Genomic DNA, 25,264 nt, shown 5'->3' on the forward strand with positions numbered 1-25,264 from the left:
CTTGAAAAGTGGCTTGATTTCTGTACACACATGGTTTCCCAGACTTAAGTTTCATGTACTAACGCTGGTGATGGCAGAAGTGGCAGTAGCTGCAGCTCCTAATACGTGCAGAGAAGTATTCAGTGCATCTCTGCATGTCATTCCGATTGTTATCATTTAACATAGCATCCGGTGCTGTCTTAGATACCCCCAGGTATTTGAGACATCCTTACAGAGCTGATAGGTATGATGTCGAATATGAGAAATCTTCTTTTGTGGAGATACAGCTGTAGGTGAGGCAGGATATCCTAATGTCGTGATCTAAAGGGGTATCTGGCCTGTGGGTCTATAGAGGTCACCACAGCAGCTTGCAGGATTTCAAAATACACAAGGGTATAGAGACTTTATTTTCTAAGGATTTTTGCTTATTACAGATCACCAAAGATCTTTAAGACCTCTGAGAGGCCACCTCAAGGGGTCCAGTTAAGAAAAGTGATCTCAGAGGAGACCAACCAGACCCAAAGTGGGCCCTGAAAGGGGTATGAGGTAGCCAAGTCTCACTACAAAGTTGATTTGTGTCATGGGGTATGGAAGGTCACGGAGCTGAGAAGTGAGTCTGAGAGTTAGGAGTCAACCTGATGTTCCAGCAAAGATACAACATGCTTAGAATAATCAAGAGAAGTAAGAAAAGAGGCAGCTCTCTTTCAGAAAGAGGCAGCCTCCATTTTGGGTAAAATCTGGGGCCTTTTTTGTATTATTAAGACATAGAAGGTTGTAGGATAGCAGCACCAGATTTAGGATGTGAGTGCCTGTTGTATGTAACCGATTAAATACAGTTCTTTCTCTGAAAAATGTCACTGTCAATAGCCTTTTAAGTGCACATTTTCAAAAGGTAACTTAAGATACTAATAAAATGACAAGCCTCAATTTGCTGGACTACATTATAAAGCCTGAAGAGCTGCTGAGCTTGATTTGAGAAATGAAGAAAATGATGTTGCTGTCACATACTGCTGTAAGCTCACACTTAATGCACTGCCTTGAGAAAGCACTTGCCTCCTCCTGCTGTGGCTGTTGCTTTGCTTTGTATATTTCCTGTCTTGATTTTTCTGAGAGAAATCTGAAACTGCATCTTTCTAAAGTGATGTCAGTGACTTAATTTGACACGTGCTCTTCTTTTCCAGGAGCATACCGAGTCTCCTCCCGAACCCACCGATGCTCCCCGTTCTGCCATCCCAGCCCCAGCCACCTCACATTCCACAGCCGCTCACAACAGCCCTCTGGTCCCAAACCCTCACGCCAAATACCCTGCCTTGGAGAAGCGAGGATTTCACGAATCTTTTACCAAGGCCAAGCCAGGGAGCTACAAGATCCAGGTTGTCGCTCCAAGAGAATCAGCTGCCAAAGTGACTGAACAGGGCCTCTCGGAACCCCAAAGTAAAAATGGCACTCAGGAACAGGATCCTGGCCTTGTGGATCTGGATGATGCAAGCCTTCCAGTTAGCGATGTGTAATGTTGGAAGCGTTTGGAGAATGATCCATTTGTTCGGTCCTCTAATTTCCTTGCTCGGACTTTTAACCAAAGAAAATTACGGGAAATAAGAACAAAAGAAAAAAAAAACAACACTGATAAATACATATGTCTGTGTGTGTTTATCTACACACACGTGCATATATATGTATATTGCCTTTTGGCTAAGGGTCAAAAATTGACCTTATGCATTTTCTCAAAGCCTGATAGTAAATCACCAGGGAGGGGCCAAACTGCACAATTTAAAAGGAAATAAATGACAAAAAAACCCCAAAGTACTTTTGCAAGTAAGCAAGGTACCAGCAACCTTTCATTCCTAATCTGGCAAACTAAATTAATCCAATTAATGCTATGTTGTGGAAACCTAATTGCCAACAGACGTGATTATTTAACTTCATTCTGAACTACAGTAAGATTTTATGCATATATGAGAATTTTCTCTCTATGATTTTCAGATACCAGGAAATGCACAAAATGTTTCTTCTGTTCTTTAGGATCAACAGTGTCAACTGAATTGTTATCAGAACAAGAATTCTGGGCTCCCTTGGAATTCTAATTATGGTGCTGTAAAATTTCCACTAAAATAATATTTTGAATAGTCAGTCTATTTTTGATGCACTCCTAAAGGTGGGTTATAACTTTTTGCACATTTGGGTTTTGATGGACTGCATGTAGTGGTGTTTTGGAGGGGGGAGGAGAGAAATTGGACTCTTAAATTTGGACACTTCAGACCTTTTGAACTAAATAGGGTTTATATTGTGTTACATTAGGCTTTGCAGCAATTATTTTTATTAAATGTCTAAATGTATCGTTTGATTACTGTTTTTGCAAATGGTTTTCTTATCAGTGCTTTGTGAACAGTTATTTCTGTATTGGATCAGTGGAAGACCTCAGTTAAGTTTTGTTGTCACTGGTACTGAACTGTTCATAGTCATGCAGTTGTGGCCTATAACTTTTGGTGCACTAATAAAATGAAGTGCCTGTGTTTTTTCTCACACTGTTGAAACACTTTCAGATTAGGTATGTACACAAACCCATTCTTAATGGCTTTGAACGTTGGGTTGGAGTTGTTCTGAATAGTGTAGTCTGAAACAGCTATTTAAAGTAGAAAAATTATGCTAGGGGTATACCAGTGTTCTGGTATTGCATCTACTAGCTGTGCAATATGTTTTTTTAAAAAATGAATATTTGTTGTTTGTGTACACTGTGTTAAGGGGCTTCAGTGATGCAAATGGAAAGAACCTTTACATTTCAAGTATTGGATTAGACTGAGTGTGTACTTTTCATCGTTTTTAAAAAATGTTTGTTTTAATCAAAACCCCACAAATATCTTATGCTGCTGCTTATTGTGATTGAGATTGTCCAGCTTTGTTACTTTTTTTTTGTCTACTGTAACCTAAGATACATATCATACAAGTCCATCTTCTCTCCAACTTCCAAACTGACTTCCTGCTCGAGAGATATGGATGGCTTTACCATGATAATTTGTTGATCCAAGGATGGAATAATTGGTGTCATGTGAGAATGAAATATAATCTAATTTCACAACCTTAAATTATATCAGCACCTTCATTTTTTATCCATAAGCTATCTAACCACAGTCTTACGGCAGTGGTGTTTGTATATTACTGGTTTTGTTTGACTCTTTAAATACATGTGAAAACTAGTACAGAATTGGAAGTTTCTGTAAATGTCTAAACTAGTATTGTAGGTTTTAACTTCTATAAAGACAAAACAATAGCTCTTTAAAGGCATATTTTTTCACAAGTACATTCTGTGTGGAAGACACTTTGCATTGAAATATTTTTACTGTAGTCTAACATCTGAAATCACTTGCTCTGGTACAGCTTTCACACTGCATGTTCATTTTACTATATTTTGGTATTGGCAATTTTACACATTGGGTGGAGGTAAAGCAGCTCCATTATGGGACTTTTAAAAGGGGTGGGGGGGAGAACTACTGTTGTAGTTCAGTAGCGTAGGGAAATATTTGTGGCTGGTAATTGTCAGGGTCTCCTATTTATCAGTACTTTTTTAAATCTATGAAAACTGTTAAATTATTTTAGAAAAAACAGTGCTGTAAATATGTCACATTTAAATTGTCAATAAATCAGTTTGGGTAACTTAAAGTAACAGCTGACTCTGTTTTCTTGGAGTGTGTTACATGTTTTACTAGAACTATATATCCCTTTTTGCCATATAACAGGTCAAATTATCTTTTTCACTTTTCAAATCAGATCTGTTTGTGTAGCCTAAAGAAAAAAATTGAACAAACTGAGCTGTTTTACTCTTCTCAGTTTCTTTTGTGGAGTTTTCACATGGTATACAAGAGAAAGCTATTCATTTCCTTTCTTGATCAATAGTAGGGAAGAGGTGGTGTGTAATCATTTTCAAGTTAACCATTTGGAAACGCTCTAGGCCCTGTCTGAGACTGGGGAACAAGAAGAGAAGAAAACATAACTTGCCTTTTTTTACGGCTTTATACTGTAGCATAACAAAATTTCTCTTTTGCAGAGAAAATGCTTTCCTGAAATAACTGCACCTACGTGACATCTGGAAGCAGCTCACTCTGTACAGTAGATAGGATAGCATCACACTGGAGTGACTGTACTTCAAATCCAGTTTTGCCTTTTAAGTGAGTCGGTGTCTCAATGGTATGCAAACTTCAGATTAAGATCAGCAATTGAATAAGATTTCTATATAGGCTGTACATAGTTACCCAAATTCCAGTCTGTGACATCGTGAGTTACTCCATACACAACTGCAGTTACAGTAGTATCAAAATGTACATGCTATTATCCCCAACGCCTTACTCCCTAGCCTACTACTATGAGAAGTCACTGCATTGTCTTGAACCTTCCATTTTAACCAGTTGTGTCGCAGGCTGTAGTTGGTATGAGAGATGTGTACAGCTGTGCCTTTGCCTAGCCCATCTCCGTTTGAACTGGACATTTTGAGCTTTATCACATCAGCAGTAAGCTCCCAAAGCAGCTTGATTGCAGCAATACGGAGTTGATGCTTCAGTAAGGTCTTTGCTATATCAAGTTAGATATACCATGCCATGTGCAGCAACACCATTTATTCTTAGTAATAAATGTCAGAATAAAACACAACTACTGGCTGCAGCTCACTCATTTTAACTGAGCTAAAATGCCACTTCTAGTTCATCTATCGTACTGCATGCTTTTCTGCTGTTTAGCTTTCAGCTTCTTTATCCTCTAATGATTCTCATAAAAACCTTAGTTTTTTTCACAGGCTGAGACCTGATCCGCGGTCACTGAAATGACTCGGATGTGTTTACTACAGGCTATCTTGCATTTTTCATCTGTTAAAAATTTGCTGTTGTCCCTTTATTGAAGAGGGAATTGAATTATTCTTTATGATTATAAATTTCTGTAAGCTTCTAATTGTAATATGGTGGGTTTGACCGCTAAACCTATGATTCAAATGCTTTTAAGGCATATGATGTACATACTGGTCCTGAACGTAGTTTAATATTAATAGGCATATGCCTCAACTCCTGTAATAACAGGGTGTCAGCACCACCTAGAGGTCATACTCAAGTTTTTAAAGTGATCTGGCTTGGGCTTTTATTTTAAGAGTATTCCTGGATGTTAAAAATCCTCTTTGAAACTCCAGTTGTTAAGTCATGGAAAAAAAGCTTTTAAAACTTTTTTTCTCCTGGTAAGCTTTGAGTAGAGCAATGGCAGCAACCCAGCTGAAGACAAAATATCCCTCTTCCTGCCCCACTTGTTCACAGCACCAACTTACCCCTGTGCAAGCTATAATGTTGCAGGAATAACGTGAATAAGCCTAGGACCTTGTGCAGTAAATAGTGCAAGCGTGAGGTTTCTCTCAATGGTACTGAATGTGGAAAGCACCTCCAGGCAATATGAATCAACAAATAGTCAAAAATAAAACAGAAGAAATTAAAGAACTATGCAAGTATGAAAAGCAAATTCCCTAAGTTAGCAAAACCCAAACCACAGCACTAACGAAATACATCGGTCTTAAATAACTCATGTTTCCCTGTGACAAACCAGTTCAGGAGGGGTCTGTTGCTAATAGCTAGATAGTAATCCACTCTGGTAAGAGTAGCCTTTTGAGAGAAAAGCAAACACACGCATGGTCGACTACAAAACGTGCACTCTGAAACCGCTAATTTGTGCTTGCCAGACGTGCACATGTCTAGCCGTGTAAGGCAGTGAACTGTGAGAGGTGGTGATCTGAGCTAGCTGGCTTCAATTACTGACGCTTAAAAACTGCGGAATTTCACTGGGAAACTGGTTAAAATGATGTGGCTGCTCAGAAGGACCTGTGAGGGGTCTCAGCCGAGCACAGCCTCAATCTGCCAGGCTCGGGAGCGGTGTGTCTGCTGCTGGCAGCAGGCAAGGAAACGGGGCCTGGTGTGCGTGGCACGGGTAGGCCGGGGTAGTCGGGGCTGCAGGCGGAGGGCCGAGGCCTGGCCAGTTTGGAGCTTCCTTTTTTCTCCTTACTGAGCTGCTATTTTAATCAGTTTTACTCTTTTTGGTTTTTAAAACTCTGAATTTTTATTATTGTATTCCGAGGTAGTTTGGGCAGTAAAAAAAATTGGTACAAAAGTTAAAAATAGACGCTGCATCACAGAGAATCTTCCCTCATAAAAAGTGACTGTATTAATGGAATATGTTGATACACAAATGCTAATATTTTAGGCTTCATAGGAAGTCAGTGTTGTAAGGGATATAGAAATCAGCACCAAAAAGTTCACTCCGAAGCTGTGGGACAAATATTACTGTTCTTAGGCAGATCAACTATTTTTCATTTGAGGCTGAGGAGAGGGATGAAAGAAAGGGAACTTGGGGAATTTTTAGATTAAAAGCATAAACAAAATTTAAAAGATCGTCTTAATTGCTCTGCATTACAGATAGTTTTCAGTTTTTCAGATGTGCTGAATGTTTTAATTTCCATCTGTATCTTGGAGCACAATCTATGCAACCATTGATGCCCTGAGCCAGCGAGCTGCTGGAGCTCTCCTGGGGTGTTCCACTGAAGCAATGAAGGTTGCTTTCTGGAAAAGTGAAGTGTGAGTCCAGCTCCGTAACCAAATCATGGCCTACATGTCCACCTTGGTTTTCTACTTCAGATTTTCCGTGCAGACTTTCTTGGGGGGAAGGGAAAAGGGAAAAAAGGAACTATTGCTCGTTTGTAAAGGTAATTAATGGTGTAGCAGTAGCGTATTGCCCTTCAAAGTGGCACCTTTGACATTTTAATTTAGGGCTTTGCATTTAAAACATCTAACAGCACTGTCATTCTGCATATCTCTATGCAAGGTGAACCCATCTTTTAAGAATTTAAACCACTCTGTCGCACTGCATTCCCAAGGCCACCATTCTCCTGCTAACTGAGCCATCAGGAAGGCCAAGTCGTGTCTGTAGCAGATAGGCAGTGGTAACAGCGCGTCTGTAGAGTCCTGGCTGGGACCCTTCTGTCCTGCTGTAGCCTTAACCCCTGCCACGTGGACTTTCTCATCCCTTAACCTCTTCTTCCTTCCCACCCCTTCCCTTGTTCCCAGATGCTGACTCCACAGCCACCTCCTTGCCCCCCTTGCAGGAGCAGCGTAGGAATCCTGCTGCAAGTGCTGCTGCCTTGTGTTCCCTCCTTCCTACAGGCTGCCCCCAGGTAGCAGCTCTGCCCTGAGGAGCTTTGCTCTTCCCAAAACCGAGCTTTCAAAGTCAGTAAATGGTGCGTTTGGTTATCACGGGAGTATCTTCATGGGCGTTGAGGAAAACTTGCTTTCATAATAGGTGAGATAAGGCTTACTGTCACCTGCAGGACTGGCTTTGCTGTGGGGCAGGAGATCCACGAGGGCTGGGCTGGGATGTCGGGGGCAAATTGGGGATCTCTATCAGCAGGATCAAAGCCTGTGCTCCTTTAGAGGATCTCATGGCATTTGATCTCTCGGGGTGGAGTCTCCTGCCATTGAGTTCCATTTGAAAAGCAGGAGTTGAAACGTTTTACTTGTAAGTCTCCCAGGTGTAAGCACCTCTGAGTATTGGTAGGTGTCTCCTGGCTTTGGAAAGCTGTTTTGTGTGAAAATGTTACGATAAGGGGGAGAAACAACTTCTAGGTGTATAGGGCCTTTCGGGTGGTGGATGCAGATGGGTAATTAAGAAATTTGTCATTTAGCTAAGATATTAAACCCCTAGAGTTTTATCTCCCTTATTCTGGAAAGGGAGGTGTTTGCTTTCAGTTCTGTGTGCATCCATGTGAAGCCTGTAGAACTCCCATAATAAAACCTAGGTTTTTAATACTCAGTACCCATCCTTCCCTGGTTTAAAAATAAAAAATAAAAATAAAAATAAAAGCTTGAGAGCTGAAAGTCATCAGTACTGGCCCACTTGTTTGAAGGCAAACTGCGAGTTCACTCTTTCCACACAGGACTTTGTGACAGATTCTGGTTCCTTTGGTGCAGTGTTTAACCCTTCCCTGGCTCCCCATCGACAAAGGTACTTCACATTTCTGTGCTATTAATGTAAGGAAAAATATTGGCTAGTGTATTATGGTCTGTAAAAGAGCTCGAAGCTGATAGCGCTGGCACAAACTGTGGAGAAAAGTCAGACATCACGGAAAAGAAATAGACACAGCTGGTGTTTCAAACTCCTGTGCAAGAACACTTCACACTTGCAGTAGTTCTTGAAGTAGTTAAATATATGGGTTAAGATTTGTAAACTTTCTAAGCTGAAGAGTTAAGCGAACACTTATGCTTTCATTGACCAATTTACCCTCACCTGAGGTAAGGAGGCATTCGCTTTGTTTGGGTTTTGAACTGGGGTGTTGACTTACTAACTTATAATTATTTGGAGTGTGTTTCTGTCAGCCAGGCACTGGTTGAAGTGCTTTAGGGTCTGTTCCTGCCCAGGGGTGTTTAGCTGGAGGGGTACGAGTGTCCAGGCAGAGAGGATGGCGGGACAAGGAGCTTTCACGCTGCGCAAAGTTTTTTCCTACCTGCCAAGATAAGGCTGCTGCGGCTTGAAAGAGCTCTTGTAAGTTCTCTGACAGAGGCAATGTGATAGGAAAGCAGATGGCCTTTCTGGGTGGGGACAGCCTGTAGGAATTCCCTGCTTGGGCTTTGCTGAGTGTCTTGATCATGCTTATGCAGTCTTTTCTCAACTTGTATTGCCAATGTTTTTGTGCTGGTAACTGTTCATCTTCCCTTAAAGTCTTGTTTTTATTTCAAAAACTGAAGTTTATCAAAAGTAGCTGATAAGCAAGGGATATATAAATAATAAGTTGGGAACATTTTACCAAAATATCTAATATATATATATATATATACACACATATATGCATACATTTAAAATATTTGTAAGTATTTTTGAAATTTCTTTAGACTTTTTTTAACATTGTAACAATTCTAATAACCCAAGTGAGGAAGTTTTGCTGCAAGCTGTTCCAGATGACAATTTTGGTCACTTCTGAAACCAAACAATTCTCCTGAAATCTCTCTTGTTGCGCAGCATAGGAGTTACTGGAAAACAGCAACCGTAAGGGGATTTGACTGGGGATGTTGGAGTCGATGTGCTTTTCTGCCTTTAGATAACCAAGCATCCCAGTAAGTACATTAGTGCTTTTTGTGGTCAGTTTGTTAAGATTTTTTCCCTGGAACTTGGTATGGTGTCTTCCGCTGGCGTAGGTGGCTGGTTGCTCCACTGTTTGCAGGAGAAAAGCCATTGTATTTTTCTGTACTAATGCCGTTGCTGGCGCTGCGCATTTACTGGCAGCAGCTCAGTTCAATAGCGTTTCATTTGGCCTAAGGGTTGGTGAAGTTCCCTAGGTCCTTGGTTGGCGGGTACCTGATAAAGATACACTTAGATGATTACATATTGGTAGCCTGTTCAAAAGGTCAGTCAACACCTAGTTAACAGTGGGGCTGTGCTCACTTTCCAGTGGCTCAGCGGAGACCTTATTGCTGTCTACAGCCACCTGAAAGGAAGGTGTGGGGAGCTGGGGGTCGGCCTCTTCCCACAGGTAACTAGCGATAGGACTAGAGGGCATGGCCTCAAGTTGTGCCAGGGGAGGTTCAGGTTGGAAACGAGGAGACATTTCTCCTCAGAAAGAGCAGTCAGGCGTTGGGACGGGTTGCCCAGGGAGGTGGTGGCGTCACCGTCCCTGGGGGTGTTCAAGGAGAGGTTGGACGTGGTGCTTGGGGACATGGCTCAGTGGTGACATTGGTGGTAGGGGGTGGTTGGACCAGAGGATCTTGGAGGGCTTTTCCAACCTTAATGGTTCTGGGATTCTCTGTGGGCTGGGTGTGTGGGGAGAAAAAATATTAAATAAATGAAAATGAGTAGTAAAATTAAAAAGTAAATAAATAGGATAAAGTAAACAAAGTAAATAGAATAAAGTAAATAAACAGCCTAAAGTAAATAGAATAAAATAAATAAATAGGACAAAGTAAATAAATAAAGTAAATAAACAACAACAACACTAAAAACCGGAAAAAAACCCCCGCCGGGGGGTGTTGCGGCTGGGTCTCCCCCCGTGCCCGCCCCGCCCCGCCGGCCGCGCCGCCCCCGCCCCGCCGCTTAAAGGCGGCCGCCGCCGCTCCGCCGCCGTCCCGCTGCCTCCTTCCCCGCCGCCGCCTCCCTCCTTCCCCCCTCCTCCTCCTCCTCCTCCTCCTCCTCCCTCCGCCGCGATGCCGCTGTGGGCCTGGAGCCTGGTGCTGGCGGCGCTGCTGCCCGCCGCCGCCTCGGCCCCGCCGCCGCCGTCCCCCGCCGCCGCCTGCCCGGAGCGCTGCGAGCGGTCGCGCTGCCCGCCGCTGCCCGCCTCCTGCCCCGGCGGCGCCGTGCCCGACGCCTGCGGCTGCTGCCGGGTGTGCGGAGCGGAGGAGGGCGAGCCCTGCGGCGGGCCCGGGGTCCCCGGAGCCCCCCCGGTCGGCGGCGGCGGCGGCCCGCCGTGCGGAGAGGGGCTGCGCTGCGCCGTGGCGGTCGGCGTGCCCGCCTCGGGCACCGTCCGCAAGCGGGCGGCCGCCGGGCGCTGCGTGTGCTCCAGCAGCGAGCCCGTGTGCGGCAGCGACGGGCTCACCTACGGCAGCCCCTGCCAGCTGCGGGCCGCCAGCCGCCGGGCCGAGGCGCTCCGCCAGCCGCCCGTCATCGCCATCCAGCGCGGAGCCTGCGGGCAGGGTAAGGGGGAGCGCGGGGGGGACGGTGCCCCGGGGGGCGGAGGGGTCTCGGGTGCTGGCCCTGGGTCGGGACTGGGCCCCCAAGGTGCCCCCCCCGCCGCCGCCCCAGGATGGGGCTCGCACCGGGCGGCAGCAGCCTGCGGGGAAGGGACTGGCCTTGGCTCGCCGCTGGAGCTCGGGTCCAGTGGGCAACTAGAGCGAGAATATGGGTTTGCAGCCTGCCACGCATCGGGGGGAGAGGGTGCCGTGTCCAGCTTTAAACCTCCCCTCCCGCCCACCCACCCCAAAATAAAGGGATGCTCGAGGATGCTGGGCTCCAGCCGGGGGAGTTACTTGCGGGACTTGGGAGGTCGGCGTGGCGAGGATCCCGGTCTGCGCGCCTTCAGCGCGCTTCGGCAAAATGCTGGAGCGCGCTCCCATCCAGGCACTTCATCACGAAGTAACGCCACGGGGAACAAAACCAGGAGTGTAGAAGCTGCTAAAATCTGATCGCAACGTGTCCGTGACAGCAGAGCAGAGCCGGCTGCCCTGGCCCAACTTAGCAGATGCGCTCTGCTTATTAATAATGGGTTTGCTAGGGAGGAGGAAACCAGTGACAGCACAGGAGGCTGGCTTGCAGTGCTTTTGGAGGACAGGAGTGGCCACTGAGGAGTAACAGTATAACGAATAGTAAGAAGTTGAGTGCTTTTGCTTGGGCTTTATGGTTATTTAGTTGTTATTGTAGTTGAACTGGACACAGCTGAGTGCACCGCGCAGGAGCATGGGTTAAGGGGGCGAACCGCTGGTGCACCAGGCAAAGGCGCGTGGCCGTGTTATGCAGCTGCCTCTCTGCCTGCAGGACTGCCGAGCTGGGCAGCAGGGCCAAGTCTTTGGCCTCATTTCTAGGAGCGATTCGTGCAGGATGTGACACAGCAAGGCAGAAACGCACAGGTCGATAAGCACGGGATGGTCCTTGCGATGCGTCTTCTTGCAAGCCCTCATTGGCTTAAATCAAAGTTTAAGCTAAGGCTTTGCATTTGTTTCAAGCCACTCGACACATTCAGAGGGTAACATGTAAAAACAGCATGCAGTAAGGCTTTATTTCTGAAGCGGTAGTCAGTCGTGTTTTAGTGAGTGCTGTTTCCCTGAGGACTGATCCTCTGGATGCAGGCTGCACCATTTCTGCACTTCTTTCTTTACAAACAGCTGTAATCTTTTCTCCGTATTTAGCCCTCACCTCTCCAGCAGAATAATATCCTGTCTTATAGCAGCTTTGTGCTGAGCTTGGGCAGAACGCCGATCCTGCCTCAGAGATCAAACTCTTGTATCAGTACAGTCCCTTTTTGTACCCCTGTTTTCCCCCCCGGTTTAAAAGCTGCCTTGTGTTTTGTGGAACATTGCTGGCATTTAGTGACGGAGACAATCAAAGCTTTCACACTACAGTTTCCTGATCTGCAACATAATATAATGCCTTGTGATTTATTTTTTCTTTCCAGCTCTCAATTCCTGAAGCCAATATTGTTGCCTTGCAGCCTTTTCCGCTGAATGCTCCCAGCGTTTGAGCTGGAGAGCAACGTGCATCTGCTGTAAGCTGTGCAGAGAGCTTGTCGGGCGAATCGGCCCGGTGCAGAGCTCTGCTTGGCAGAGGAGCTCTTGCAGGACCACCAGGGTGCCTTCAGCCTTTCGTTTTGTCCCCATGCACCTCTGGTTGGAGCTGGGCTGCTTTTCTGTATCAGCAGGGACAAAAGGAAGGTGCTAGAGAGCAAACCAGTAGCACGTGGTTATCCCTAGTACACAGCAAACAGTGCTGCACACAGAGCTTTTTTCATATGCAAAGGACCTAGAATAAAGAGAAATGGAGAGTTGGCTGAAAACCTCCAAAATGAAGAGAAATGGAGAGCAGGCTGTAAAGCTGCATTCCCTGGAGGCAGATGAAGGGCTGCTTTGAAAAGCCATTGCCTAATATGTGGCTCCTCACATTTGTTAATTTTTTATTTTATTTTGAGTTCATTTTCAAGAGTGCTTTTTCTACCTGCAGATGGATTATCCTTGTTGAAATGTTTTTGTGTTCACAGTAACATGTCTTCATAAATAATCTAGTGAATACAGTGCAGTGACCCAAGGGAAGCAAGAGAATGGGGACGTAGAGAAAGCAAGCTTCCCACCGCATTAGTAGTTGGACAAGTAGAAAATGGGTGTTCCATGAAATAAAACTGTTGTCTTTTTCAATTCCCACCTGTGACAGTCCCCTCTCTTTGCCCTTAGTGATTCTCAGTGCCTGTGTCCAAGTACAGGGCATGCTGTGGAGAGGGCGAGGAGAGGCTGGGGAGGCGTTGCTCTGGCTCTGTGTGCATAAGGGGGGTGCTTTCCTTTGCAAAATAGGGATTTTGAGCCTTAAAAAGCTTGAAGAAAATTTCACCGGCCTCGGACTTAAGCTGTGGCGAGGGGGTGGTGGTGGCGGTGGCACTGAGGTGCTGAGCGGGTGGGCTCTGGGTGCGGGGTGGGCCGGCAGCTCGCTCTGCAGCCAGGCACACGGAGACACAAGAAGGGCGAAATGAGCCGCGGCTGGCGAAATCCCGTGAACTGGTGAGGGCCAGGCCGCAGCATCCAGCCGGGACCGACGCAGGCCTGGCCTCCGTGTGGTGAATGCTTGGGATGGGAGCAGGGCCCAAATGCTCCTGGGCAGGCGGCGGGCAGGGTTACGTGCTGCTGGGCCTGTGCGGCGGCTGCTGACCCTTTCATTAGGGCCTGTGTCCACGTCTGGGGAGGCGTGTGCGCCTCTGTCCTTCCTCCTTCCCCCCCGCCGCATTGCTGGGGCAGCGTAACCGGCGGTACCCGTCCCGCTGGCGTGGGCCCTGTCCCCATCCCATCCCCGTCCTGTCTGCCCGGTGGCAGTGGACAGCCTCTGCAGCGGCTTCAGACCCGGGCAGACGTTCCCTCTGCCTCTGGCGGAGGACGTGGCCCTGCTGCTCGTACCGAAAACGCTGCCAAACGAGCCCCAGCAGCCCTGGCAGGCTGCGTGCGCTTTGTGCAGCAGGCCGGGCAGGACTGCTGAGCTGCGGCTGGGACAAAATGTAGTCTCAAGCTTAACAAAAAGACACCTTCGCTTCCCGTCAAGGGCGAGCGGCGCTGGCAGAGAGCGCTCAGGCCTGTCAAAGCACACGCAGGTAGAGGGCCCGCGCAGGGCCCGGCTCAGCACACGTGAAAATAAAATGTCACCAAAAGAAGGCGAACGTCCTCCGAGCAGAAGCCACGGCCACGTAAATAAATGTTGTCCCGCTCCCAGGAATGAGGTCAGCGAACGAGACCTCAGTGTTTTGCGTGCTGATGTTCATCGTGTTGGAGGATGTTTTCTTTTTCTTCTGCAAATATGTTTGTGGTGCTCTCGAGTCCCTGCTGACCGAGGGGAGTAGGCTGAGGACCTTCAGCACACCCTTCAGCCGGTTTTCCTTCCCCTCCTGGCCTCTCCCGGCGCCTTAGGGCAGCGTGCTGTTCTTTCCATGCTGTGCTCTGGGCAGCTGCCGCGTAAAACACAAATGGGCCCAAATCGTCTTCTGACCTTTAATCAGAGTACGAGGAACGAAGTTCCTCACAGATGCTCTCAGTTCCTAACTTTCCTCTGACCCTTTCTGAGGCAGATTTGTAGGCTTTCATATTTTTATTAGACTTGTATTAGGCTCGGGATGCCGGTGCCTGTCACAGGGCGGTCACGCTGTTCTGTCACAGAAGTGCTCACACCACGATGTCGCGTTCAGTTCGGTGCGTGCTCTTCTGCTTTAGGTTAGGCAGATCGTTTGCTCCTTGCACTGGGGGAAGCAGGAGGTGAGTTTGGGGGTAACCCTCGGTTCCAGGGAGGCGGATGTGAGTTTTGCTATTTCTTGTCATCACGTTATCATTTTGTAGCTCCAGAGATGATGGGAAGAGAAAAAAATCCATCACTCAAACTCAATTTCTTGCAAAGTAGCTGACTGTTCTGAAACGCACCAGGCTGAATTGCGTCCAAGTGCCTCTGTATAATTATCTGGCAGAAGAAAATGACCTCAGCGGTCAATAAACCATTTGTCATTAATTCTCAGCCCTTTGGAAAAAAAATATATATAAAGAATGAGATTGATGCAGCAAACAATGGGAAAGAGCAGTAGATGGAACTGCCTAACTTTGCCTGCCTGCAGTACTCACAGAGCTAAGTGGTCTGGCAGTGGTACGCCTTGCAGGAATGAATAACCAGGGCAGGAAGAGAAACTCGGTTGAGAAACCTGGGAAGGTCAGGAAATAAGCCAGAGATTTATCAAGAGGAAAGTTGATCTTGTTTTTGTGAACCAGGCTTTCAGCTGTTTCCCTAAAGATCATAACAGCCACGTCACGGTTAGCGTGCTGAAGAAATGTTCAGAGCTTTGCAGGTTGCTCGGCACGTGTGGAGCCTGTGAAAGTGACCCAGGAGGATGGAGTGGAAAGGAACAGGATGCACAAAGGCACTCCAGCACCACGGACGTCTTCAGCCTCCTTCATCTCCCTCAGTTACTGTGCCTGGGTGGTCTGAAGTTGTCTTCTGCCTCCACTGTCTCTTGTGGCAGGGGGAGAACGGGAGAGAGGGAGGGAAAAGGAGCAAAGTGCAGTGGAAATAAATAGCAACATATTTCCAGAAGAGAACCAATTCCCCAGCGTGGGCTTAAAAACTTTTCCAAAGCCAAGTATTCAGCTCTGAGAGGAGGGGACTGTAAGAAGTGGTTTGTCTGAAGAGGCTCACCTTTCCTTGCTCCACATCTAGATTTCCTTCCCGGGGAGTAATTCGTTAGTCTTTAGACTTCAAACAGTGAAGTTAGTAAACACAGATTTTTGGAACAAGGGAAGGTTCAGTGCTTTCATCTTCTGGGCTTTGAAATTTGAAGGTACCTGTGGACTGAGCAGGAGCGCTCAAAGCCATGAGTAAGCAGGAGGAGTCGTGTTAAACAGAGCCTGGATGGGACGGAGGCAGCGTATCCTGAGCGGTTGAAGGAAAGAATCTGCTGTCCAAGAAATAGGAGAAGCTGGAAAATATTTTTCAAATGTGAGTTTATGTGTGCTTGGAGTGAAAGAAAGCAACGTTACAAATAGAAACCGGGGTACTGCAGAACTTAGCTTTTGTGGTAAATAAAGTAATTCCCTGCTCCCATAAATTGCTGGGGCCTCCAGGATGCCTGGCAGCATTGTGTGTCCCACATTAGTCATAACTGGGCCCAAGTCTACATATAATACTATTTTGGGGACTGTGTTCGGGATGTAGGGGAAAAAAGGAAAACTCGATTTTGTCGTCTGGATAGAGGCCACTGTGATTCCCAGGTTGGCTTGCCCGCCTCAAAGAGAAGAACGTTTATAAAAGGCAAGTCTCAGCTTCCCTGCACTAATAAACCATAAAATAATGCATTCATTTACGCTGACTGAAGATGTTCCCTTCATGTCTGTAACAGGAGACTTATAATAATATCTTAAACTTCCAAAAAAGGATACAGGTCGCTGATGGTGTTACTTTAAAGTTCGGTGACTTGGGAAGCCCTTGGCTTGCCGTCATTTTATCCTGTCAAATTCCATCAGGGTTTCTTGTTCCGTCTCCTGTTTCCCTGATCTTGTGAAGTTCCAGGAGCATTTTTTTTATTTTTTTTTTTGGCAAGGTGAGTGTTTCCTGCATCCAGTTTTGCAGAAATAGGGATGATACAGAGCGACAGTGGTAAGAATTAAAAATCGCTCCGTGTTTCTGGCAGCAATTGGATTTGCGTGTTTTTACCGACAAATAGCCAACGGATGAAATAGTGCATCGTGTATCTACTAACCATGCCTAGAAGCTATCTGATGGTCTGAAATTCAAAAGGGTTTATACAGCAGAGCATTAAGGGATCTCACAACAATTTGGAGAGGCCGATGTTGCCACCCCCTCTTACAGATAGCAAATCTGGGGCAGAAGAAGATAAAAATAAAGGGCTTTGCTCAGGGTCACCACGTAAGCCAGTAGCAGAGCTGAGCGCAAACCGAGCTTTCGAGTCTCTGCTCATTTTTCTGCCCCTGGCCAGCATAGCTGCTCCATTTTCCATTACTTTTCTTTTCCATTACTTTATTTCTTAAACTTGCAGACTGCAGTTTTGGCAAACTTTTGCAAACAGCATTGATGATCTGTCAATCTGCTTCTGCAGAAAGTAATTTTGGAGAAGGCAAGGCGTGGGTGGAGCGTGCACCGGCACGGACAAGAAACCCAAACAGCTCCCCCCCACCATCCCTCCCCGAAAGTAAACGCAAGCCCCCAGGACTCCCGCACTTCAACGTTTGTGTTGGTGAAGGGATGATTCGTTCCCTTTTCCAGGACAACATGCACACAGCTTGGCATGTCTGCGCATTGGGTGCCAGATCTGTATGTAGACCTCCGTCTGAAGGCAGTCAAGTGGGCAAGCAGGAGCCACTTACCAGTAACATGACAAATTTTCAGTGCCGCCTCCTTTCCGTAAATACCAGAATAGGGTGGCAGGAGCACAATCTGCATGAATCCAGTTTCGTTTCCCAACCACTCCCCGTTTGCTGATGCTGCATTAAAACAAATGTGGATGCTCCTAGAATGACTCTATAGACACGCGTAGAAAATAATGACAGAGACGGGGGGACTTGTTCCCTGCGTAGATATTTTGTGGCCTTTGAGTTATGCTGGATTTATGTGTTGTACAATTATGAAGCCCCAGGCTATGGGCCATGTACATTTTATTACAGTTTTGAGGTTTCTTCTATAGATTTGATCCTTCTCTGTTGTCACCACAGGAGGAGTCCGAGTCCAAGTGGTGAAACCAGTCCCTCTGGCTGGAGAAGTTGCATCTAAAGAGTTTTTTTTTTAAAGGTTTCTCATTAGAGAAAAAACGCTTAAAATAAACAAACTAAAACCAACAAAAACAAGAACTTTTTATACTCTGGTGTCTTCATACCAGGGTTCCTAGAAGCTGAAACTAAATCTCTCTTAAAACTCTGTCTTCTAGACACTCAGCGCGAAAATTTCTCACATACTTAAAATGAGACTTTAATGTTTTCATAATGTTGAGAGGAATTTTTAGAGATCAGACAGCTGCTGGTTACAAGTGGGGTGTCGGGATTACCACATCGTTGGTACCTAATTGACTTTTCAGTGGACTTCTTGCCCCTTCTCCCTTCTCCGCCTGCGATGCCTGCGGCTGGGAAGCGGAGCCGGGTGACGACCCGAGCAGGGAGGGACATAAACCGAGAGCTGGGCTGGAAAAAGGAGTGGAGGAATTATTCCTGACTCATCCGCTGTATTTTCAGCATTCGGCAGAGAAGAGAATACCACGTCTGCGCTAACCTGTCGCCTGAAATATTCTTTTAATCTGTCTGCAGGAAATAAGGCAGACTCTTTTCCATAACTACCTGACTTAACGTTTCTTAGTGTTTCCAGCTCGGCCAGCACTACCATTAACAATGTTTTTGAGCCCAGCACTCTGCCCGTGCCCTGAATTGCTCTTCTTTTTTACTTTTTTTCCTTTTCTTAGTCTTTCTCTCCGGTGCTGTGCCCTCCCTGAGCTTCTTGTGCGAGGCAGGGCCGGGTGCGCGGTGCCTGCCGTCCCCAGCAGAGCACCGTGCCCACCCAGTGCCTCGCCGTCACCGTCCTGCTGCTAATTTGTCATCGCCGATGAGCCCGGGCTCCGCGTTGTATTAATATGGCCATGTCGCTGCCCGGCGAGCTCAGGGAACGGCGTGTTCCCTGCGGGCTGTTTGCGCAGGAGCTGGGCTTGCTCCCACCTCGCCGCCGGTGTTTACAGAAGAAATCGCAGTTTCCTGTTGTGTTGGATGGAGCTGGATCCTCTCTGGATGCCTTCCCCCTGCTTTTTTATCCTCATCAGCTCGGGAGCCTATTGCTTTTGCTCTCGTATTTCTGCTGTTCTAACTGTGAGAGGTTTGGTTTTCTTTTTTTCTTTCTTTTTTCTTTTTTTTTCTTTTTTTTTTTTTTCCAGGGGCTGGGCAGCGTGCATGGTTTATAGAAGAATTTCTGGCATTTGGGGGAGGTTTTATAAACATATTTCCTCCCTGTGAGGCTCTGCAAGTGTTGCTGAAGTCCGTGACTATTCCTGTAGGATAAAATAGGGGTTATGCCCACTTTAAAGATAAACCTAAGACACGGAGGATTTAAATTACTGTTCTGCAAGTTGCACAGAGACTGAGGAAAGCAGCTTAGATGCACGCAGCCTGGCTATTACTCCTCCTGCAAAACGTCCCAACTATTTGATATCTATCTAGCAATTCAATGGCTGATTTGCAACACAGGTTTCTCCCGGATTTGCAACACAGATTTCTCCTGGATTTATATATTATTCTGCCTTTTAGCCAAGGGGTAGGAAAAGTCCCTGTCTGGCTAAAACTTTACGTTTTGTATCTGAAGTTATATAGGGATTTCCTACAAGAAAGCTGTGGGCGTATTACCTTAGGTCATTGACATTTTGCCATTTCCAGTGGAAAGACAGACTTGAAGCACACTGGAAATGGATGCTGAAGGGGTCTGGTTCTCACTGAGAAAGAAGCTGGGCTGAGGAGACTGGAGCAGTGCTCTCTGCAGACCCTCTGCCGATGGTTTGCTGGTGGGGTTCGCTTGTTCTTTCACACTCTCTTGCCTGAAAATCATCAAAGTCAGTTCTTGTTCTTGAGGATAGCAATTAAAATGTGTGACTCACCTTCATTTTTGTCCTCAAAAGCGCAGTTTTATATAAACAACTGCACTCTGGTCTGGAAACTGTTGGATGCTCATGTTGTTGAGAGCTGTTTTCTTCTATGAACATTGTATAGATTCCCTGGTTTGTTTAACTGGCACCTTTTTCACATATACATTTAAAATCAGCACTCAGAAATAAGGGTTTCTGGCTTTTGTATTAGCAGGGAGAATACAAAGTTTGAAGCCTGTTACTTGCAAGATTTGTGACGCGCGTGACACAGTCCTTGTGAAAGGTTGCCAAGAATGAATCGATCATCTAAATATTGTGGAGACGAAAATTGCTTTTTGGCATGAATGCAAACTTGCAAAGGTGAAATAGAGTCAATTTCATTTAAAATCCTCATTTCAGTCTTGCAGTGGCACTTGCTGCAGGAAATATGTTAAATGACTACCAGGTTTGTTCAGTTTGCTGTTTGGTAGAATAAGACACTTGGAATCTCTCCGTTATTTAGTGCTATGTAAATATTTTTGTTGTTAGGGATGTCACAGTAATACAGACTATCTTCTCAGAAATCAGTGACATTTCTTTACTTTCTCCTTTGATTATACAGGAAAAATACTGATGTAATGGTGGTTTTATTAGCACCGTACTGCGGTTTAGACCTCTCAAAATTCCCTCCGCTGATCTCAGAACAGTTCCTGAGCAAATCGTCTGCAACATGTAGAACGTTGTCTTCTCTTCTTAGTGTTTTTCTTGCATAATATCCTTTTCTGGTTTCTTACACAATATATCCTTGAATAGGAAGTGGAATATTTAGGCTTGCAGTTTTATGTTTAAAAAAAAAAAAAAAAAAAGAAAAAAAGTGGCAGCAGATTCCCATACATCACTTTTTCCTTGTGTCTCTCCAGCGGAGCTTGCTGATAGCACCGTTTTCAGCGTGAGCTAAGCACATTTGCTCCAGTTTTTGTTTCCACAGCAGCGTCAGAGGTTTGCCGCTTTCCTATATGACATGAATGGGGGTTTGTACAAACAGCCGCGGTCGGAGTTTCATTTGGGAGGGTGGAAGTCCTCCAAGGAAAACTTTACGGTCTTGTGGTTTGTGTTAGTAGTCGCCGATTCTGCCAGCCCAGAGGTTCTGTGAGCGCCTAAGCCCTGCTGGCTTCGTGCTGCAGGAGCCTGGCGGCCGCAGGGAAACCCAAGCTTTTCTTTCAGACCCCAGCGTGCATCCGTACCTGGGGCGTGTGGACACAGCGCTAAGCAAGCAGCCAGTGCAGGAAGAAGCAGTCATCTATTTTCAGCGACCTGGAGCTGCTTAATACATTTAGCTAGCCCATAAGCTGCAGTGGCTCTGCTCGTCGCACCCTGTGTGACTGGGTAGGGACAGAAATCAGTCCTGATCTGGTCGTCACGGAGCCTACGGGAGAGGAGAGCTTGGCTGTGGATCCCATCTGGGTCCCGTTTTCTTCTGGGCTGATGTTAGCAGGCTGTGGGATCCCGGCCCTCGGGCTGGTATCCATGGGTCTGAGGAGCGGGCTGGGGGAGAAGCGGCCCCCCAGTTCAGCTGCAGTCCAAAGGAGATGTTAATTTGGTTCCCCTGAGAGGAGGGGGTGTTGCCCTTGTCCAAAATGAAGTGCCTTTAGGGATGAACCCGGAGATGGCCCTCCCTGCAATTTGTACGTGAGCATCTTCTCTAACAGGTTTTAAAATATGTATATCGATGATTGCAGCTATCTAGCTGATTTTTGTTGTGTGCAAAGTTTTTTGGTTTTTTTTTTTTTTTTAATCTTAACGGGAATGAAGTGTTCATGCTGTTTTTAAAGAAGTCGAAGGCTCCGTTCCAGACTGAATCTGGGCTTTTTGACTTAGACAGGACACGAGGCTGTCTGGTGTGGTCACCTCCAGGGAGGTGGGGAGGGAGAGACTTGCTGGTGGCTGCCCGCCGGGTAGGTGTGTTGTGTCTCAGTGCAAAACATTATCCCTCTCACGTCTGCTAGGCATGCATCAGGGGGCGCGTGGAGAATCCCCTTGGCTGTCAGCAAGCAGGGGAGGACGGGCAGCACGCTGGTCCTGGATGGATGAGAGCAGAATCCTCTTGTTTGAGAGGGGAAAAGCTCAGGAAAAGTGGATGGGAAGATCTGTTTCTGTGCCTACAACTTGATGCGAAGGGCTGTTCTCATGAGATGTGGACCTGCCTGTGTGAGCGGGTGCCGTTCTCACAACTGAAGGGGAGAGGTTACTTCCAGGAGATTTCTATCTCCAAAGCATCCTTTCAGTTTAGCTCAAAATATTACCAAAAGCAGCATGTGGGAGATGTAAACATTAAAGCATCAATGCCACTGTGAGTCATGACCTAATCAAAACCTAGATCTTAGTATGCTCTTTTGGCTCCTCTTTCTGAAACCAAATTATTTTGGTTGTTTACAGCGTCTTGTGCTTTTTTCCATGACTTGGTGTTCAGCCCTTCCTTTCAGCAGTTTGTTTACTGATATTAGCACCATTAATGTCAGTTGGCAGAGGTCTTCCCTTTCATTCAAGGGCTGACAGCCAGCACACCTTTGAAGTCCTTGAAAATTTTGTTGCCTTGGGAATTTTTCATGCTGTAACCTATTTATGTTTTTAAGTCAGTTTTTGGTCATTAACTGAATTCACAAGAATCATCTTATTAATGCCATTAATGAAAGTTTCTTAACCATGCTCGTGGGCATTTAGGGCATTGTGCAATAGTTCAATAAAAACATTACAAAACGCAAATAATCACTGCATATAAATAGACAGAGAACAGTCTGCAGAGATCTGAACATCGAAGCCTGAAGGTATTTAGGAACTGGAACTTCATTCAAGCCCACCTCTCAGTGTTTCAAAACAAATAAACAAACAAACAAACCCCCAAAGTAATAAAATGAATCTACTAGGAACAAAACTCCAGAAGGGTGTGGTTTAAAAAAAAATATATGAAAAAAAGCCAGAAAACTGGGTAGAAATATTCACATGGATTCAACATCAGTTATACCAAAGAAGCAGTTTTTAACCAAAAAATCTACGATTTAAATATGGAATTAAAGAGCTATCCACCTGCTTGTCAGGTTCCCTGTAAGTCAGGATGGGCATGGTGATTGTATGTACTGGAATACACAGACACGGGATTAAAGAGTGAAAACCATGTCATGAAAACCTCGGTAGCCTGTGCCTGCCGGTGTTTCGAATCTGAGATAAAATTGGTGGCTGTGGCTTGGAGGAAAGATAAACACACCTCTCAGCTCCCACGTGCATTGCTCATTAATCCCAAGGAGCAATTAGCTATGGTGAGCTTAATGTGTGTACCTAACGGTCAAAGAGGATGCATACTCGTGTCCCTTTTTTTTTGTCTGTTTTTCCCCCCATGCTACTTTTTCTCAGTTTTAGAAGAAATTTTCATCATGTTAATTCTTTTACTATTGCCTTTAAATTCTGTTTTATACGATGCTAAAGACCAGTTGCTAGGGATTTTTTTTTTCTGCTGGTGTTCATCAATGAATTCGTGTGAACAGCGCTTTGACTTTTTGTTTATTTGCTTCAAAAAGGTATGTTTTCCATTTAAGTGGGCAGTCGTTCAAGAGCTGTTGCAAAACTGTGTTACACAATGCAAGAATTCCTAATACATAAGCAAAGGACAGGCGTGGTAAGCTTTTTAGGTCAGTATGCCATGAATCAGTATTTATTATCTAACTTTTTCACGGTGTGAAATTTTGACCTTTTAACTGTGCAGCTTAGTTTGGGACTGCACAAGCTGGTTTATATGCAGAAAAGCCTCACTTCTGAAATCTTGGCATTCGTAGCTGCAGACTCAAAGTGAAGGCAGCTCTCTGAGATGAAGTATTAGTAGTCTCACCATGTACAGCTTAGGCATCCTTTCTCTTCTTGAATAGCCGAATGCAAAAAAAAAAAAGACTGAAGACATAAAAAAAACCTGTGTTCCCTGTGCAGTTTCCCTCATCTGTGGCAGCTCTCTTTTTCAAGGGCAGGATGTGACCTTTAAATGTCTGCAGCGCTGTAACTTAGACAAAATCATTTTAGAAGCAGTGATCAAAAAGCGTATTGATGGATACGGTCATGCCCCGTGGCGTTTTATCCCAATGTCACGTTAATCCAATCTGATAATCTGTCCAAGCTCCTATTCCATGTGAGTGAATGCTTCCAAATGCATTCTCAGTGCGGTTCTTCCTCCTACCAGTTTTCCAAAACACGCCCATTGTAGTCGCCAGCTTTACGTATAGCAATGATGTGGTTTGTGTAATGCTGGGTATTTCTAATAAAGAGAACACAAATCCTTTGGATGAGATGTCTGTTAATCAGAACACCTTTATGCCTTTCTGATATTCAAGTCCAAGGATAATAGTTTAAGCACAAGTCTGACAAAGCACAGAGTACTTTTGAGGAAAGCAGTAGGTGAAAGCCCTACTTTCCTGATCAATGTTCTTGTGTCGTAAAGCAGATTAATGTGTCCAAACCGTGATCTGAAACTGCATAGTGGATTATGTGGTTACTGCTGCTGCTACTGTTCATGACTGATGGCATTTCAAAGCACTTGAGGTGCTTCACAGGGTACAAATGGGAAGAAAACAGATTTGTGAACGGTCAGGTGGTGGCAGAGCTGAGCATCCTCCCAGCTCCTAAGGGGAGAACATACCAGCCGGTGTTACTAAACCATCTGAAACCCAGTTTTCACCCCTGAATCAAGCCAGTATCTGGTAAGAGCAGCAGTGATTTGTTCCAAACCATTCCTCTAAAACTCCTGTAGTGGGCTTTTGTCTTCATCACATACGTAAACAATTTCAGATTTTTCCAGTCTGGTTTTAACAGATAATGCGGGTCATCCAGCTATGGAAAGCGGGATTATTTCAGAGGAGTCCCACGTGCCCTACAGCTCTGCGAATAAATCCTTCTGTTACACTGTCCCAGGCACCTGCAGCATCCACAAGCTGCTTACTGCTTTAAGCCGTGGATTGAAAACCCAAAGGGCAGGGATGGATGGAGCAGCACAGCACGTAGTACTCATCTGGAAGTCAATCACCGATTTTGTTTGTGCCTTTGTAATGCAAGATGTGTCAGATAAAATGGGAGTACTGGTGAAAAGAGGGGGTTCTTGCCTCTAGGGAAGTACGAAATAACTCCTTGGAGGGACAGATTACTTAGTTGCTCCCCATTTAAAAAAAGTTGTATCCCTGACCTGTGAGAATGGGAAGCTGCGTCAGAGTTGTGTGTTTTTTCCAGAGATTTTTAGCCATCCGGTGGTGCAGACAGGTTTTCTGTCGGCTACAATAGGAGTTTGGGATCCAGTTGCTTTTGGAAATCCCAGTGACCCCTCTTGAATACTCGGTGGCCACGCGCTTTTGTGTTACAATACTGCCCAGGAATGCAAAGCTTTGCGGTCCCATTGTTTTCCTGCCCGTATCTATTTTTACAGCTCCGGGGGCGGTTCTGTAACTCCAAAGTCCATGGGCCCCACAGCCCATGGCCGGCGGGCGGCCCTGTGGTGCTTGCCAGGGGCCTGGTGGAGGCCTTGCATCCGAGGCGTGTTGAGGTGGCATCGGGAGAGGCCACACAGCCCTGGGACCTGTGCTTAGCTTTCCCATCTCGAGGCTCAGGCAGGGGTTAGGGCCTTGTTGTCCACGTGCCGAACCGGGGGAAGCCCGAACGCAGCCGGTGTTGCAGCCCCGCTGCCGCCTCCATGGCAGATTCGCGGCCCAGTCATGCGTGATTGAAACGAGAGGTGCGCGCGGGCCCTTCTGCTGTCATAGCAAGGCTGCTGCCCCTTCTGTGCGAAAAGCCAGAGGGGGTCCTGCGGGCCAAGGGGTTGGTGACATACAAAGAGGGGAAAAACACCCACACAGGGTTTTTAATTCAGGTGTTTTGCAATGGTCCTCCTCCTGTCGCTTCAAGAACTCATGACATGTTTTCTGTTTCTAT

The 25,264-nt window shown here is 46.0% G+C and overlaps 2 protein-coding genes and 1 long non-coding RNA gene across 8 annotated transcripts in view; 2 read left to right on the top strand and 1 right to left on the bottom strand.

The window, feature by feature from the left end:
• PLEKHA1 (pleckstrin homology domain containing A1) overlaps positions 1–3,640 on the top strand; it is a 33,172-nt gene extending 29,532 nt beyond the window's left edge. For 5 of the 6 annotated variants that reach the window (XM_083845110.1, XM_083845113.1, XM_083845114.1 and 2 more), the window contains one exon: positions 1,161–3,640. In XM_083845110.1, coding sequence (XP_083701236.1) covers positions 1,161–1,490 — 330 coding nt within the window. In that variant the 3' untranslated portion in view covers positions 1,491–3,640. The remainder of the gene's footprint in view (positions 1–1,160) is intronic. The other variant, XM_083845115.1, reaches the window with a different exon arrangement.
• Positions 110–25,263, bottom strand: LOC310902891. Its single transcript, XR_014587057.1, has 2 exons — positions 11,004–25,263; positions 110–9,794 (listed from the first exon to the last, which is right to left on the bottom strand). It is a non-coding gene; the product is annotated as an uncharacterized lncRNA (long non-coding RNA).
• Positions 10,126–25,264, top strand: part of HTRA1 (HtrA serine peptidase 1) — a 31,299-nt gene continuing 16,160 nt past the window's right edge. The window contains exon 1 of the mRNA XM_083845109.1: positions 10,126–10,671. Coding sequence (XP_083701235.1) covers positions 10,185–10,671 — 487 coding nt within the window. The 5' untranslated portion in view covers positions 10,126–10,184. The remainder of the gene's footprint in view (positions 10,672–25,264) is intronic.

Source organism: Anser anser, assembly GCF_964211835.1.
Source record: "Anser anser genome assembly, chromosome: 7".
In the NCBI taxonomy this organism is placed as follows: Eukaryota; Metazoa; Chordata; class Aves; order Anseriformes; family Anatidae; genus Anser; species Anser anser.